At 59.5% G+C, this 17,635-nt stretch overlaps 1 protein-coding gene across 1 annotated transcript; it reads left to right on the forward strand.

The window, feature by feature from the left end:
* Positions 1-270: 270 nt before the first annotated feature.
* On the forward strand, positions 271-16,297 carry LOC116454769 (protein-arginine deiminase type-1-like). Its single transcript, XM_032131751.1, has 16 exons — positions 271-405; positions 2,634-2,808; positions 3,262-3,331; positions 4,604-4,665; positions 5,384-5,501; positions 5,580-5,705; positions 6,307-6,482; positions 6,562-6,665; positions 10,385-10,508; positions 11,043-11,150; positions 11,236-11,387; positions 14,273-14,417; positions 14,584-14,677; positions 15,345-15,424; positions 15,718-15,843; positions 15,947-16,297. The coding sequence occupies exons 1-16, from the start codon at positions 314-316 to the stop codon at positions 16,178-16,180; spliced, it is 1,986 nt and encodes a 661-aa protein (XP_031987642.1). The 5' UTR covers positions 271-313; the 3' UTR covers positions 16,181-16,297.
* Positions 16,298-17,635: the final 1,338 nt, after the last annotated feature.

Genomic DNA, 17,635 nt, shown 5'->3' on the forward strand with positions numbered 1-17,635 from the left:
ACGCCGCTCTGCCGGGGCAGTGGGAAGGCTTCTGCACCAACTGTGGGCTGTGAGACGGAGCCGGGAAGGAACAGAAAGAGGGCAACCACCCCCAAACCCCCGCCGAGGTGCTGCCACCCCCCCATCGCACCCCTGTGCCCCGGGGGCTGCCCTATCTCCTCCATCTCCCCAGCGGGGTGGTGGAGGTGGAGACCAGGGTCCCCTGGCCGAACCCCGTCATCCCGGGAAGGAGGAGTTACCTTCCCGTGCCTTTTAATCCAGTCCTGCTGGTTTCCCCACAAAGCCCGGCAGAGCCTTCTTCCCATGCGGCACCATGGCCCCGCGACACGTCGTGGAGATGTCCACCAGCCACGCTACCCACGGAGTCTGCGTGCGGGGCACCGAGCTCTTCCTGGACACGCGCCGGTAAGGCTCGGCACCGGGGCGTCCCGGCGCTTCCCACGGGATGGGTTTGCCCTCGGTTCCGAGCAGGAGCAGGTGGAGAGGGACCCGGAGCCCGTCAGGAGTTCATCCGAGGGTTTGGAGGGACCGGTCCTGCTGGGTGTGCTCTAGGGGATGATGTCCCACGGGGAGCTCACCCAATTTAGGGGATGATGTCCCACTGGAAGCTCACCCCAAGGCTCTGTTTTAGGGGGTGATGTCCCCCAGGGAGCTCATTTTGGCATTTTGGAGATGAAATCCTACAAGGAGTTCATTTTTGGGGATGAAATGCCGCAGGGAGCTCATTTTTGGGATGAAATCCCAGAGGGAGCTCATTTTGGGGATGATGCCCCACAGGGAGCTCATTTTTGGGATGAAATCCTACAGGGAGCTCATTTTTGGGATGAAATCCTACAAGGAGCTCATTTTTGGGGATGAAATCTCACAGGGAGCTCATTTTGGGGACGATGCCCCACAGGGAGCTCATCCAAAGGAGGGACATTGGCTTGAGGCATCGCGGCGGAGCCGGGCCGGGATGGTTCGGAGACAAAGCCTGAGCACACCCTGGCTAAGCCCGGGTCTATTTCTGGCTCTGAGAACATTGGGCAAGAGCAATTCCAGCCGAGCAACTCGGAGCTAAAACGGGAGCGAGAATGAAGCGCGTGGCTCGGGCAGAGGAAAATCCAGCGGCGGCCGTGCACGGGCAGGGCCGGGAAAAGGGATTTTTCCAGGATGAAACATGGGGAGGTTTATTGGGCAGATAGGAGGCCGTGCCTACGCTGGTGTTACAGTGTCATTATTTAATAAATCACATTTCTAATGACAGAGAGCACAGCCCCAGCCAGTCGGCATCACAATTACTGGGATGGTGTCTTGGGGCCGGCCCAGGATGTGCCACCGTCCCCCTCAGAGAACTTTGGCTGCCCCAAAACTGCCTCATTTCCCCCCCTCGTTCAGATGGGAATATAGAAAACCTAATATCTGCAATTTTTTGTCCTCAAAGCCCTCTCAGCCCGATTTAAACACGGAGCCAGAGCCCGCAAATGGGCTAATTTGGCTTCTTGGTAACAAATTTGAGCCGTGGTCCCAAACAGCAGCTGATGGAGGCTCTTCCAGTGAAAAAATGGGATCATTTCATTCCTGGGGAGCACCAGCTGGGGGGAATTTAGTGATGGATGCACGGAGTTTTGGGCTGTTTGGGGCAGAACGTGGAGCCTGTTGGGGATCCGGCAGGCCCTGAGGTGGGAGGGCCGCAAACCCTCAGCAAACGGCCCCAAACCCACGGGATCCCTCATCCCCCAGTGATGGGGGCAGGATTCGGGGCAAGAAGAGCTCCGTGAGGGAAAGCCCTTCTCAGATTTCCTAGGTGGAAACACATTTTTGTGCCTCCGCCACGTTTTGGCTTCGTGGAAAACACGACAGTCGAAAGGAAATCGGTGAAAAGGTAAAATCTGCCATGGGGACGTAAAATCTGCCATGGAAATGTAAAATCTGCCATGGAAACATAAAATCTGCCATGCAGTGGGGACGTCCCTGCTGGGGGAGCCAAGCCAAACCCGGGCGATGCTTTCATCTCCTCACAAGCCGCTGCAGGCACCGGCGACGCCGTGCCAAGAGCAACACCGGGGCGAAATCTGCCGCGGCGGGGTTTTGATGTTGTGTTTTATGTTCTCGCTGGTGAAGTTTCCCACCTCGCTCCCCTTGGGATGCGGCCGGGGCAGCCGGGAGCAGGTCGGAGCTGCCGGGATGGAGCGGCTGTAATGAGCAGGGAGCAGCACTTCAAAGGCTCCCGAGGATGTCACGGAGCCGGGCGCCGGCGCTCCGTGCCCAGCTCCAGGCTCCGCTCCAGCCCGAGCATCCCCCGCGTCACGGGATGGCCCCACAACAGCCATCCCCACGCATGGCTGGCGTTACAATGATCCTGGCTCGCCCCCGTCGGGGTTTTGTCACGGGATGCTGGAGTTTTGGGGGTTTTGTTGTGTTGTGGAGTGAGGTCGGACGTGGGATTGACCACGGCCGGACGTGCCGGAGCTGCAGCGGGAGCCGTGCTTGCTCAACGCCACCGCAGAGATACCACGTGTGACACCGTGAGGACACATTTCATCAGCCAGGGATGGTCTCGGAGCCCTTCCCACCCAGTCGTGGCTGGGATTTAATTCCGGGTTCCGGGATTTGGCTCCCGTGGTCTCTGACCCAAGGCCGGTGTGTTCCAGGTCCACCCCCAGGGGTGCGGCGTCCTTTGACGTGCACGCCACGCCGGCGGTGACGGTGCACATGATCCACAGCCCCGCCACAAAGCCCACGGCCGACTCCAGGTGGCCCCTGGATCCCGACATCGAGGTGGTGGTGACCATCGACAGCACCAGCAGGACCATCGACGACAACCAGGTCAGGTGCTTTTCGAGTGCCAGAAGTGGGGGAAATAAGGGAAACTTCCTGGGAAAGCTCGAGGATTTCTCAGTGAAGCTGACACCAGGGCGGTTTTCGGGGGAAAGAACTCGAGCAGAATTGTGTAACTGGCACTAAGGAGAAATGAAACCGAGAAGGAGAAGATCCCACTTGGTGCTCTGACGATGACATTGTGGCGGTTGCAAAAGTCGGTGCCAGGCAACAAAAGATATCCCAAGCTGGGCTTTTGCCGTGCCCGATTTTCACAGAGGGCTTGGAGAACCGTGGTTAATGGAGGATGGCTTGGATGAACCTCCCGGCTGGCTGGGCAGGAGGGGCTGGACTCTGATCCTTGTGGGGCCCTTCCCAGGCAGCTCATTCCGGGCTCCTGGGAGGGCGGGGATGCCGCCAGCCCGGTGGGATGTGGGTCACGGTGTGGGGATGTCTCTGCAGGTGAAGATTTCCTACTACAACCGGGAGGGCAACGAGCTGGCGGTGGCTTGGCTGTACCTCACCTGTGTCGGTAGGTGCCCCATGAAATCCTCATCTCTTGGGATCCACGAGGGTGGAATTCCTTGGGGGCCACACGCAATAAAGGTTTGGGTGTTCACCGATGCTGACGAGGAAGAGGGAAATAATTAAAACGTGATTACGCTGCCTTATATGGCGCACAAGAGACGGAGGCTGGGCCGCGGCCCCGCCCGCGGCGCGAACGGAGCGTCCTCCTCGGCCTGCCAAGGCTGTGCCTCTGGGAGAAGAGGATCCACGGGAGATCTTCTCCCCCAGCTCTGCCCTCCGCGGCAGCGAGGGGAGAGGAATCGGCACCACAGCGGTGCCTGACCTGCTTTAGAGTTCTGTTTCAGGAGCCTGGGATGAGGTGAATCATTCCCTCCAAGTGCCTGCTTTCCCCTGCTGGCCGCAGAGGGAGTCCAGACAACCAGTCTGGATGCAGAAGCCTCCACGTGGAAGGATTAATTATCCTAAATTTGGGATTTTTCTGAGGCGTTCCCGTGTCCTCGAGTCGTGCCTACGCCTCCCAAAGCTGCCCCTGGACAGGCTGAAGGTTTCCCGCGTCCTGTGGCTGATGGGCCCCACTGGAGCCGTCTGGGGCTACCACTGGCCACAGGGATTTTGCCTTCCCAATGTTCTTCTCTTGGTTAGGTTTAGAGTTTCCCTTCCAGCTTTTCCATGTCCTCCTCTCTGTGCCGAGGAAAGGACAAGCTCTGCCTCAGTCCCTGTGTTTTCCACACGCCGTGTGTCCCATCCGGAGGAGTTCTTGGGTTAGGACTGAGGTGGGGTTTGGATGAGGGCGCTGGCAGATCCCTGCAGCAGAGGCAGGAACTTGGGGCAAGAAGAGCTCCGTGAGGGAAAGCCCTTCTCAGATTCCCTAGGAATTATTTAGGAGCTCACTCAGCCATGGCAAAAACATGTTTGTGTGCCTCTGCCGCGTTTTGGCTTCATGGAAAACACAACAGTCGTAAGGAAATCGGTGAAAACGTAAAATATTCCATGAGAAGGTAAAATCCACCATGAAAATGTAATATCTGCCAAGAAGTGGGGAATGTCCCTGCTGGGGGAACCAAAATGAGAGGAGACAGCTGGAGATCAAAGAGGGAAAGTCGTGGGAAAGCCGTTGGGTTGGATTTTCTTGTCACACTTGGAATTGTTGGGTCTGGAGCAGCTTTGGGGCGCGAAGGTGGGGTTGGTGTGGGGTCGCTCGTGGACAGCGCCGAGGAGGAGCCCAAAGCGGCACCGAGAGCTCATCCCCCTGCCCGTGGCTCTCTTGCTGTTCCAGACGTGTCCCTGGACGTGGACGTGAGCCGGAGTGGCCGAGTGAAGAGCAAAGGCAAGGACAAGGTAACGAGAGCTTTGCTGGGAGGCCGGATCCGTTCGCAGCCTCTTCCTGGAACATCTCCAGGAGGGAGAGGGAGCTGGGCGGTGTCTGCGTAAGGGAAACGACCCGGCAGATCCTCAGCCTATTCCACGCCAAAACCTCCCGCGGCTCCAGCCCGGCACCGAGGATCCCACAGGAGAAAACACTCGGCCTTCTCCTTCTCCTTCTCCTTCTCCTTCTCCTTCTTTTTCTCTTTTTCTTTTTTTCCTCCTTCTTCTTTGTCTTCATCTTCATCTTCATCTTCGTCTGCTTCTGCTTCTTCTTTTCTATTTTTCTTTTCCTTTTTGGGCCCCAAAGGTGCCGCTAAATGAGTTTGGCAAGCAGCAGGAGATTTCCCCCTTTGGCCACACATCTGCATGAGCCCAGGCACTTAAGCCAGGCTAATTAACCGCAGCCCGATCGGCGGCGCAAATTGGCTATCGAGATGGGCTGAGCTTCCACAAGCGCTGCAGCCGTGTCCAGGCGAGGCTGGAAGGCGCCTCCAGCCTCGTCGGAAGATAAGATCTGGGAGCAGTCGGTGCAGGCCGTGCTGGAAGCGGCTGCTGGGAAGTGGAGCGGGTTGGAAGCGGCGCTGGCGTCTCCTCGCTGCGTGGCCGGGCTCCCCTCCGAGCCGGCGGGGCTTTCCTCGGCCCGGGATGGGGGAAATGGTGCTCCCGTCCTCTCTTGGTGCTTCTCCTCCAGGCCAAGTGGACGTGGGGCCCGGATGGACAAGGGGCCGTGCTGTTGGTCAACTGTGACCGGGACAGCCCCGGCGCGGGGGGCACGGACAGCGGCCAGGCGGACATACGGACGCCGGCAGGTAGGCTGCGATCCTGAGGGGCTCCCTGGGGGCTTTCCCACTTCCATCCCCTCCCTCCGTGTCCCCCGTGTGCCCCAGACCTGCAGGACATGTCCGTGATGCTGCTGCGGACCCAGGGGCCCAGCGCCGTCTTTGCCGAGTACCAGGTGGTGCTGCACGTCCCCGAGACCGACGCGGACAAAGTGCGGGTTTTCCACGCCACCCGTGAGTACCTTCCCCCTCTCCTGCAGGACCCCCAGGTGAGCCGGCCCCACAGGGTTTGTTCATTGGGGCACCCCAATGTGCTGTAAACGCTCCTTTACCCCCAAAGCCCCTCTGCTGTTGCACAAGGTGGGGCTGCATGGGGAAAAATCAAGGGGAAGAAGGCTCCAAAGAGGCTTTTCCCAGCGAGGGTGCTGGAATTCCGGCGTTCCCATGGAGCGGGAACCCCCACGCGGCTCCCAGCGCTGTTTTGGCTCGGGCAGGGATCCAGGCAGCCAAGCAGCCCATCCCGTGGGGCAGTGCCCTTCGCCTTTGAACAGTCGGATCCCTGGCAGCTCCGCGCCGAAAATCAGGTCAGGGGAGCCAAGGGTATCATTAGATGCTCAGCCGGAGCCACGCACCTTGAAAGGGCTGGACCCGAGGGGACGGAGCCCTCTTCGTCCCGGCGAGGCCAAGTGTGTTCCCAGGGAGGAGGAGGAGGAGGAGGAGGAGGCACGCCCGCTCCTCTGCCGCCCTCTGGCACCGGCCACCTCCTCCTGCTGCCGGCGTGGCCCCGCTGCGGGCCCGCGGCTGAATCGGGGCTGGGAACTGGGGCTTTCTGCAGGCGGTGACTCCCACCCGCACTACAAGCCCGTGCTGGGGCCGGACAAGCTCTCCTACGTGCTGGACCGCGCCGGCCTCGGGGACAGCACCTTCTACGTGGAGGGGCTGGCGTTCCCCGACAGGGGCTTCTCCGGCCTCGTGTCCTTCAGCGCCAGCTTGCTGGAGGTGCCCCACAAGGTACGGGAGCTCGGCCCCACGCACGCCCTCCTGAACCCCCCCGTGGCCGAGTTCCCGAGCTCTGTCCCGGCCCCGGCAGGATTCCCCGGGCACGCCGATCTTCACGGACACCGTGGTTTTCCGCGTGGCGCCCTGGATCATGACGCCCAACACCCAGCAGCCTCTGGAGGTGTTTGTGTGCAGGTAGGAGGGGTGTCCCCCGTGATGTCCTGCCCTGGGGGATGCCCCAGGGAGGAGTTCCCGACCCTTCCGGGCTGAGTGGCAGCCGTTGGTGAGCCAGGGTTTGGGCATTCCCTGCTGGGAATATTTGGGAAGGGAGCCAGCTGGCACTGTGGGAGTCATTTCCATCCCAAGGAGGAGCGCTGCAGGACCTTCTCCAGCTCCAATCCCATTCAGGAATGTTGCCCAGAGTGTTTAAATCCCAAGGAAAAACCCTGGAGGACCTTCTTCAGGTCAGGGACATTTAAATCCCAAGGAGAAAGGCTGCAGGACCTTCTCCAGCTCCAATCCCATTCAGGAATGTTGCCCAGGGTGTTTAAATCCCAAGGAGAAAGGCTGCAGTTCCCTCTCCAGGTCCAGGGTGTTTAAATCCCAAGGAGAAAGGCTGCAGTTCCCTCTCCAGGTCCAGGGTGTTTAAATCCCAAGGAGAAAGGCTGCAGTTCCCTCTCCAGGTCCAGGGCGTTTAAATCCCAAGGAGAAAGGCTGCAGTTCCCTCTCCAGGTCCAGGGTGTTTAAATCCCAAGGAGAAAGGCTGCAGTTCCCTCTCCAGGTCCAGGGCGTTTAAATCCCAAGGAGAAAGGCTGCAGTTCCCTCTCCAGGTCCAGGGTGTTTAAATCCCAAGGAGAAAGGCTGCAGTTCCCTCTCCAGGTCCAGGGTGTTTAAATCCCAAGGAGAAAGGCTGCAGTTCCCTCTCCAGGTCAGGGACATTTAAATCCCAAGGAGAAAGGCTGCAGTTCCCTCTCCAGGTCAGGGACATTTAAATCCCAAGGAGAAAGGCTGCAGTTCCCTCTCCAGGTCCAGGGCGTTTAAATCCCAAGGAGAAAGGCTGCAGTTCCCTCTCCAGGTCCAGGGCGTTTAAATCCCAAGGAGAAAGGCTGCAGTTCCCTCTCCAGGTCCAGGGCGTTTAAATCCCAAGGAGAAAGGCTGCAGTTCCCTCTCCAGGTCCAGGGCGTTTAAATCCCAAGGAGAAAGGCTGCAGTTCCCTCTCCAGGTCCAGGGTGTTTAAATCCCAAGGAGAAAGGCTGCAGTTCCCTCTCCAGGTCAGGGACATTTAAATCCCAAGGAGAAAGGCTGCAGTTCCCTCTCCAGGTCAGGGACATTTAAATCCCAAGGAGAAAGGCTGCAGGACCTTCTCCAGCTCCAATCCCATTCAGGAATGTTGCCCAGGGTGTTTAAGTCCCAAGGAGAAAGGCTGCAGTTCCCTCTCCAGGTCCAGGGCGTTTAAATCCCAAGGAGAAAGGCTGCAGTTCCCTCTCCAGGTCCAGGGTGTTTAAATCCCAAGGAGAAAGGCTGCAGTTCCCTCTCCAGGTCCAGGGTGTTTAAGTCCCGAGGAGAAAGGCTGCAGTTCCCTCTCCAGGTCCAGGGTGTTTAAATCCCAAGGAGAAAGGCTGCAGTTCCCTCTCCAGGTCCAGGGCGTTTAAATCCCAAGGAGAAAGGCTGCAGTTCCCTCTCCAGGTCCAGGGTGTTTAAATCCCAAGGAGAAAGGCTGCAGTTCCCTCTCCAGGTCCAGGGCGTTTAAATCCCAAGGAGAAAGGCTGCAGTTCCCTCTCCAGGTCCAGGGCGTTTAAATCCCAAGGAGAAAGGCTGCAGTTCCCTCTCCAGGTCAGGGACATTTAAATCCCAAGGAGAAAGGCTGCAGTTCCCTCTCCAGGTCAGGGACATTTAAATCCCAAGGAGAAAGGCTGCAGTTCCCTCTCCAGGTCAGGGACATTTAAATCCCAAGGAGAAAGGCTGCAGTTCCCTCTCCAGGTCAGGGACATTTAAATCCCAAGGAGAAAGGCTGCAGTTCCCTCTCCAGGTCAGGGACATTTAAATCCCAAGGAGAAAGGCTGCAGTTCCCTCTCCAGGTCCAGGGCGTTTAAATCCCAAGGAGAAAGGCTGCAGTTCCCTCTCCAGGTCCAGGGTGTTTAAATCCCAAGGAGAAAGGCTGCAGTTCCCTCTCCAGGTCCAGGGTGTTTAAATCCCAAGGAGAAAGGCTGCAGTTCCCTCTCCAGGTCCAGGGCGTTTAAATCCCAAGGAGAAAGGCTGCAGTTCCCTCTCCAGGTCCAGGGCGTTTAAATCCCAAGGAGAAAGGCTGCAGTTCCCTCTCCAGGTCCAGGGTGTTTAAATCCCAAGGAGAAAGGCTGCAGTTCCCTCTCCAGGTCAGGGACATTTAAATCCCAAGGAGAAAGGCTGCAGTTCCCTCTCCAGGTCAGGGACATTTAAATCCCAAGGAGAAAGGCTGCAGTTCCCTCTCCAGGTCAGGGACATTTAAATCCCAAGGAGAAAGGCTGCAGTTCCCTCTCCAGGTCAGGGACATTTAAATCCCAAGGAGAAAGGCTGCAGTTCCCTCTCCAGGTCAGGGACATTTAAATCCCAAGGAGAAAGGCTGCAGTTCCCTCTCCAGGTCCAGGGTGTTTAAATCCCAAGGAGAAAGGCTGCAGTTCCCTCTCCAGGTCAGGGACATTTAAATCCCAAGGAGAAAGGCTGCAGTTCCCTCTCCAGGTCCAGGGTGTTTAAATCCCAAGGAGAAAGGCTGCAGTTCCCTCTCCAGGTCCAGGGCGTTTAAATCCCAAGGAGAAAGGCTGCAGTTCCCTCTCCAGGTCCAGGGTGTTTAAATCCCAAGGAGAAAGGCTGCAGTTCCCTCTCCAGGTCCAGGGCGTTTAAATTCCAAGGAGAAAGGCTGCAGTTCCCTCTCCAGGTCAGGGACATTTAAATCCCAAGGAGAAAGGCTGCAGTTCCCTCTCCAGGTCCAGGGTGTTTAAATCCCAAGGAGAAAGGCTGCAGTTCCCTCTCCAGGTCAGGGACATTTAAATCCCAAGGAGAAAGGCTGCAGTTCCCTCTCCAGGTCAGGGACATTTAAATCCCAAGGAGAAAGGCTGCAGTTCCCTCTCCAGGTCCAGGGCGTTTAAATCCCAAGGAGAAAGGCTGCAGTTCCCTCTCCAGGTCCAGGGTGTTTAAATCCCAAGGAGAAAGGCTGCAGTTCCCTCTCCAGGTCAGGGACATTTAAATCCCAAGGAGAAAGGCTGCAGTTCCCTCTCCAGGTCCAGGGTGTTTAAATCCCAAGGAGAAAGGCTGCAGTTCCCTCTCCAGGTCCAGGGTGTTTAAATCCCAAGGAGAAAGGCTGCAGTTCCCTCTCCAGGTCAGGGACATTTAAATCCCAAGGAGAAAGGCTGCAGTTCCCTCTCCAGGTCAGGGACATTTAAATCCCAAGGAGAAAGGCTGCAGTTCCCTCTCCAGGTCCAGGGTGTTTAAATCCCAAGGAGAAAGGCTGCAGTTCCCTCTCCAGGTCAGGGACATTTAAATCCCAAGGAGAAAGGCTGCAGTTCCCTCTCCAGGTCAGGGACATTTAAATCCCAAGGAGAAAGGCTGCAGTTCCCTCTCCAGGTCCAGGGTGTTTAAATCCCAAGGAGAAAGGCTGCAGTTCCCTCTCCAGGTCCAGGGTGTTTAAATCCCAAGGAGAAAGGCTGCAGTTCCCTCTCCAGGTCCAGGGCGTTTAAATCCCAAGGAGAAAGGCTGCAGTTCCCTCTCCAGGTCAGGGACATTTAAATCCCAAGGAGAAAGGCTGCAGTTCCCTCTCCAGCTCCAATCCCAGGCAGGAGCGTTGCCCGGGGTGCTCAGGAACGAGGAACGAGCTGCGGGGCCGGGGCTGTGGGGTCTCCCCGTGATCCCCTCGCAGCCCCAGTCCCTGCCCGTCCCCCCAGCATCAAGCAGGGCTCGGACTCCAACGAGACCTTCATGGAGGGGCTGCGGGCGCTGCTGAGGAAAGCCAGCTGCAAACTGACCGTGTGCTCGGAGCAGGACACCCGCAGCGACCGCTGGATCCAGGTCAGCCACGCCGGCCTCACGTCGGGCTCTCGGGGTCCCTCACGGGCTCCCGGTGTCACCCCTGTGGCTTGGGGAGCGCCTGGAATGCCAGGAGCGAACCGGGGAACCGGGACTGAGGCACAGGGAGTGGTGGCACGGACGGGGACAGTGCCCAGGGAGCCTGGCCTGGCACCGGGGACGCAGCGGGGCACTGGGAAAGGGACCTCGTCGGGAGAGGGACCCCATGGCAAGGGGGACCCCAGTGCAGGAGGGACCCCACGGGCCACGGCTTGAGGGACCCCAGTGCAGGAGGGACCCCACGGGGCTTTCCAGGAGGGTCCCCACTGCCAGGGGAACCCCAGGAGGATGCGCTGGCTGCGGCGTCACCCCGGGAGAGCCGGGCAGGAGCCTCCCCACTGGTTTAGGCTGGGCTTTGCCAGGCTCGTCCCATGTCCTGCCCCACCCTCCCCACATCCCTCGTGGAGATTGCTATCACCCCCCAAAGCCTTCCTTCTCCTCCTCCTCCTCCTTCTCCTCTTCTCCTTCCCAAAACAGGATGAGCTGGAGTTCGGCTACGTGGAAGCTCCTCACAAGACCTTCCCCGTGGTCTTCGACTCTCCCCGGAACAGAGGCCTGAAGGATTTTGCTTTCAAGAAGATCCTGGTGCGCCCTTGCGTTGAAATCCCCTTATTCCGCCCCAAAACCCGCTCGCGTGGAAGGTCCTTGGCACCGCTTCCCTCTTTTCCAGGGCCCGGATTTCGGCTACGTGACCCGGGAGCCCCCCGGGAAGAGCGTGACCAGCCTGGATTCCTTCGGGAACCTGGACGTGAGCCCGCCGGTGACGGTGCGGGGCAAGGAGTACCCGCTGGGACGGATCCTGATCGGCAGCCCCCTGCCCTGGTGAGCCGCCCCTCCCTCTGCAGCGCGGGCCGGCCCCGAAACCCTCCCCGGAGCGGACCCCGGGCCCCAATCCCCATCAGATCCCAGATTTCACCAGCAAACCCCACGGCTGTGCCTCCAGCCCTACAAACCCCCCCGCCGCTCCCGTTTTCGCCCCGTTTCGCCCCAATCCCGCACGTCCCGGCTCGGATTTGCTCTTTCGAGGCGAGCAGCGGGGGATCCGGGACAGGCTGGGATCCGGGATGACTGGGAATTATTGTTGTGCCCGGGGCGGGCGGCGCTTGGCGGCGCCGGGGGAGCAAAGCTCCGTCCGGAGCCGCCACAAAGGACGGCATTGTCGGGAAAAGCAGCAGCGAGCCCGAGCCGCCCCGGCGCTCCGGCCGGCCCTGATTAGCGCCCGGCGTTTAATTAACGCCCTCCCATTTCCCCGCTGCCGCCTGGCCGAGGAAAGCTCGCCCCCGCACCCCAGGAAGGAGGGATTTGGGAATGTCGGGGGTGGGGAAAACCTAAACCCGAAGGTGCCCGAGCAGAGCGGGGCGCGGAGTGCAGCGATCCCGAGGGATGGACGTGGCCTAGAGGTGTATTCCTGGGAAATACTGGGATACACCCGTGCATTCCGGGAAATATCGGGATATATCGATGTATTCCTGGGAAATACTGGGATACATCCGTGCATTCCGGGAAAATATCGGGATATATCGATGTATTCCTGGGAAATACTGGGATACACCCGTGCATTCCGGGAAATATCGGGATATATCGATGTATTCCTGGGAAATACTGGGATACACCCGTGCATTCCGGGAAATATCGGGATATATCGATGTATTCCTGGGAAATACTGGGATACACCCGTGCATTCCGGGAAATATCGGGATATATCGATGTATTCCTGGGAAATACTGGGATACATCCGTGCATTCCGGGAAAATATCGGGATATATCGATATATTCCTGGAAAAAATTAGGATACATTGATGCATTCCAGGAAAATATTGGGATATATCGATGTATTCCTGGAAAATATTGGGATAAATCGATGCATTCAGGGAAAAAATTGGGATAAATGGATGTATTCCTGGAAAATATTGGGATATATCGATGCATTCAGGGAAAATACTGGGATAAATCGATGCATTCAGGGAAAATATTAGGCTATATCAATGCATTTATGGAAAATATTGGGATATATCAATGTATTCAGGGAAAATATAGGGATATATCGATGTATTTATGGAAAATGTAGGGATATATGGATTTATTTATCTGAAGCACAGGAGATATATTGATATATTTCTATAATATAGGGATCTAGCAATATATATTTATATATACTAAATATATTTAGTATATATATCATATATTATATATCATATATATTTATATAACACGTATGTACTATATATGATATATATTTATAGAACATGTGCATATTATATATGTTATACATATTTATATCACTTGTATATATATTATATATTTATAGAACGTTTATATTTTATATATTTAATATATATTTATATAAGTTGTATATATATATATTTATATATTTATATGACATCTATATTTTTATATATATTTATATAACATGTTTATATTTTATATATATATAATATATATTTATATAACTTGTCTCTATAAACAGACTTTATATATAATATAGGGATATATCCATACATAACAGACATAATAACACATAATTGAGGCATCAGGCGGATAAATCCGTATTAGCATAAACCACCTATAATTTCGATTATTCTGTGCACTTCAACCCGTGAATGTCCGTAGCACAGCCGGGGCCTTTTCCAGCCTCCTCCCAGGAAAACGGGATAACAGTGGGGCTCCTCGTGAGGGCCGGCGGGGAGCTCTGGGCAGCGCTGGGAATGGGAGCTCTGGGAATGGGAGCGCTGGGGAGCGCTGGGAATGGGAGCGCTGGGGAGCGCTGGGCAGGGCAGTTCTGGGCAGTTCTGGGAATGGGAGCTCTGGGAAGGGGAGCTCTGGGAAGGGGAGCTCTGGGGCAGTTCTGGGAAGGGGAGCTCTGGAGAGGGGGAGTTCTGGGCAGGGCAGTTCTGGGCAGGGCAGTTCTGGGAAGGGGAGCTCTGGGGAGGGGAGCTCTGGGCAAGGGAGCTCTGGGGAGTGCTGGGAAGGGCAGTTCTGGGAAGGGCAGTTCTGGGAAGGGCAGTTCTGGGAAGGGCAATTCTGGGGAGCTCTGGGCAGGGGAGCTCTGGGCAGTTCTGGGGAGGGCAGTTCTGGCCTGGGCAGTTCTGGCCTGGGCAGTTCTGGTCTGGACAGTTCTGGGCAGTTCTGGGCAGCTCTGGGCAGTTCTGGGCAGGGCAGTTCTGGGGCAGTTCTGGGGCAGCTCTGGGGCAGTTCTGGGGCAGTTCTGGGGCAGTTCTGGGGCAGTTCTGGGCAGCTCTGGGGCAGCTCTGGGCAGGGCAGTTCTGGGCAGTTCTGGGGCAGTTCTGGGGCAGTTCTGGGCAGCTCTGGGGCAGCTCTGGGCAGGGCAGTTCTGGGGCAGTTCTGGGCAGCTCTGGGGCAGCTCTGGGCAGGGCAGTTCTGGGCAGTTCTGGGGCAGTTCTGGGCAGTTCTGGGGCAGCTCTGGGCAGCTCTGGGGCAGCTCTGGGCAGGGCAGTTCTGGGGCAGTTCTGGGGCAGTTCTGGGGCAGCTCTGGGCAGGGCAGTTCTGGGCAGTTCTGGGCAGCTCTGGGCAGTTCTGGGCAGGGCAGTTCTGGGCAGTTCTGGGGCAGTTCTGGGGCAGTTCTGGGCAGTTCTGGGCAGTTCTGGGGCAGTTCTGGGGCAGTTCTGGGGCAGTTCTGGGGCAGCTCTGGGCAGGGCAGCCCCGTCCAGCTCGCACTGTCCAGCTCGCGCTGCCCGCTGTGCCCGCAGGGCGTCCGGCCGCAGGATGTCCAAGGCCGTGCGGGATTTCCTGTACGCGCAGCAGGTGCAGGCGCCGCTGGAGGTGTACTCGGAGTGGCTGACCGTGGGCCACGTGGATGAGTTCCTCACCTTCGTCCCTGCCTTCGACAGGAAGGTGCCGACCCCTGCAGCCCCCCCAAGCCCCCCAAACCCCCTTTCCCAGCCGTTTGCCCTCCGCGGGGATCCGGGGGCCGGGGCCGGGGTGGCCGCGGTGCCTCCCAGCCGGGCACTGGGGCTCTCCCCCCCCCAGCCAGGGCTGACCGCCGGGCTCTGTCCCGCAGGGATTCCGGCTGCTCCTGGCCAGCCCCAACGCCTGCTACCAACTCTTCAGGGAGAAGCAGCGCCAGGGCCACGGGGAAGCCACGCAGTTCATTGGTGAGGGCTGGCTGAGGGACGGCCCTGTGGGACGGCATTCCCGGGTCCCTTCCCAGTGTCCATTCCCAGTGTCCCTTCCCTCTGTCCCTTCCCAGTGCCCATTCCGGGTGCCCCTTCCCACTGTCCCTTCCCACTGTCCATTCCCAGTGTCCCTTCCCAGTGCCCATTCCGGGTGTCCCTTCCCACTGTCCCTTCCCAGTGTCCATTCCAGGTGCCCCTTCCCACTGTCCATTCCCAGTGTCCCTTCTCTCTGTCCCTTCCTGCTGTCCCTTCCCAGTGCCCATTCCCAGTGTCCCTTCCCAGTGCCCATTCCTGCTGTCCCTTCTCGCTGTCCCTTCCCAGTGCCCATTCCCTCTGTCCCTTCCCAGTGCCCATTCCCGCCATCCCTTCCCAGTGCCCATTCCCGCCGTCCCTTCCCGCTGTCCCTTCCCACTGCCCATTCCCGCCATCCCTTCCCAGTGTCCATTCCCTCTGTCCCTTCCCAGTGCCCATTCCCGCCATCCCTTCCCAGTGCCCATTCCCGCCGTCCCTTCCCGCTGTCCCTTGCCAGTGCCCATTCCTGCCATCCCTTCCCAGTGCCCATTCCCGCCGTCCCTTCCCGCTGTCCCTTCCCAGTGCCCATTCCCGCCGTCCCTTCCCGCTGTCCCTCATGCCCCCACGCCCGCAGGGTTGAAGGGCACCGAGAAGAAGAGCATCGACGAGATCCTGGCGGACGAGTCCCTGCGGAGCGACAACCGGCACGTGCAGGTGGGTCTGGGATCCCTGGACTGCGGGGGATTCCCTCTCCTCGGTTCCAGGGGGGATTCCTGGGCGCAGGGAGGGGATTGGGGGTTCCTGGGAATGGCCGGAGTGCCCGGAGTGGGCGAGGAGAGGGATCCACGCCCCGAGTGACGCAGAGGTGGCAGCTGAAGGGAGAGAGGGGATGCAGGGGGTGGCTGTTCTCAGGGATGGGGTGGGACTGGGAGCGGACGAGGATCCAGCCGGGATCCAGCGGGTGGCATCGGGAGGGCTGGGATGGCAGCTCCAGGCCCTTTCCCCAGCGCTGCATCGACTGGAACCGCGAGCTGCTGAAGCAGGAGCTGGGGCTGAGCGAGCAGGACATCATCGACATCCCGCAGCTCTTCGTGCTCACGGGCTCCCGCGCCGACGCTCTGTTCCCGGACATGGTGAGAGCCCGAGCCCCGCAGCCCCGGGCGAGCCCCCGGGCGAGCCCCCGGGCGAGCCCGGCGCGCCGGGAGCGCGGTCCCTGAGGGAATCCCGCTGCCGCAGGTGAACATGCTGGTGCTGGGCCGCCACCTGGGCATCCCCAAGCCCTTCGGGCCGGCGGTGGGCGGGCGGTGCTGCCTGGAGCAGCGCGTGCGGGAGCTGCTGGAGCCCCTGGGCCTCTCCTGCACCTTCATCGACGACTTCTTCTCCTACCACGTGCTGGCGGGGGACGTTCACTGCGGCACCAACGTGCGCCGCAAGCCCTTCGCCTTCAAGTGGTGGCACGTGGTGCCCTGAGGTGGCCCCGGGCGGGTCCTGCATTTCCTGCACCACGGGGAAGGCGCATTTCCTGCGCCGGAAAAGCACCCGAAGCACGGGTTTGGCCAATAAAGCTTCACGGGCACCGAGGGGGCAGCGCTTCCCCATCTCCCGTTCTTCCTCCCTCCCTCCTCTCCCGGTGCCGAAATGTCCTTTGGAGCCTGGTTTGGAGCACGGGGGTTGGTTTGGGATTGGTGGGTGGCACTGCGGGGTGAGGGGGCTGCTCCGAGGGGCGCAGGCCCCATCCCACTGCTGCGGGGTCACGGAGTCCCTGGCCGTGGGTTTGCAGCTGATAACACCCCCCAAAATCCCCTGTTTCGGCCAAAAAACGCTTCCTGCTGGGGAACCTGGCTCTGCCCCCGTCCCGGGCTGCAGGAACCCGCCCTGCCCTCCTCGTTACCTTTCCGCACCTTCTCCAGGAGGGAACTTCCGTCTCCCTCCGCTCTTTTGCCTCCGCGTTCTTCCCCGTGCCCGCCTGGCACCCGCCTGGCAGCGCCCCGGGAGCCGACACCCGCGCGGTGCCCCGGGCACGGCTCGGCCCGCGCAGCCCCGCTGCTGTTCCGGGCGCTCTGCTTTCCCCGCAGGATTTCTGCGGCGTAGCTGCACCTCCGGTTCCGACTCCCGGGACCTGCGGAGGGGATGCTCCCGCACATCCCGCTCCCCCGCCCTCTTTTTGCCCCGAACGCGGATTCCTAACCCCATTTCCCCGGGGCTGTGTCCCTGCCGACATTCCCGGCCCCGAGGAGCGACATCGAATCCGGGCCGCGCGTGACGCCGCTGGGAGGGGGTTCGGGAACAGCTGCAGGGACAAAGGGCTCCCTCTGCCCCGCGCGGGCGGGGATTTAATTAAAACCAGGGCGATTAAAGCGGCCGGGGGTCCGCTGTCCCCGGCGCAGGTGACATCCCCGGCAGCGCCCAGAGCAGCCGGGCGAGCGCCCACTCCGCACCTGCAGCCCTCCCCGAGGGAGGGGAGAATTCCAGCGCATTGTCCCGGCTGAACGAATAAAAAAACCCTTCAGGAGCAGAAACCGAACCCGGCCGAGCCCGGCGCTGGCGCGGGCCCAGCCCGGCTCGGGTGTCGCGGTGGATACTTCCCGGCGTGGGTCGGAGGTGACCGCTCGCACCGCGTCCCTTTGTGCTGAGCGGAGCCCGAGCCCCCCCGGAGCCCCCCCGGAGCATCCCGTGGGTGTCCCGGGCCGCTTCCCATCCCCGCTCCCATCCCCGCTCCGGCCGGACCCGCGCACACCCAGTCCTGGAGGTGGGATTAGGCCGGGCTTTGGCTGATCCCCTCCCAGCAGCCCGGCTTTATAAATCCCCGCTGGCAGCGGGCGCGGCACCCGAGGGTGCCCGGGGCGGCCGCGATGGCCCAGCAGCGCCGTGTCCAGCTGTCCACGCAGCGCCCCACCAGCACCGTGTGCGTGCTGGGCACCGAGC

This window comes from Corvus moneduloides, chromosome 22 (assembly GCF_009650955.1).
Source record: "Corvus moneduloides isolate bCorMon1 chromosome 22, bCorMon1.pri, whole genome shotgun sequence".
Taxonomy (NCBI): Eukaryota; Metazoa; Chordata; class Aves; order Passeriformes; family Corvidae; genus Corvus; species Corvus moneduloides.

Excerpts from the sequence above, each read along its gene's own strand:
- LOC116454769 (XM_032131751.1), top strand. The coding sequence starts at position 314 with ATGGCCCCGCGACACGTCGTGGAGATGTCCACCAGCCACGCTACCCAC. Across the intron at positions 14,418-14,583 it reads TCCCTGCCTTCGACAGGAAG|GGATTCCGGCTGCTCCTGGC; the intron begins GTGCCGACCCCT and ends TCTGTCCCGCAG. Across the intron at positions 15,425-15,717 it reads GCGACAACCGGCACGTGCAG|CGCTGCATCGACTGGAACCG; the intron begins GTGGGTCTGGGA and ends CCCTTTCCCCAG.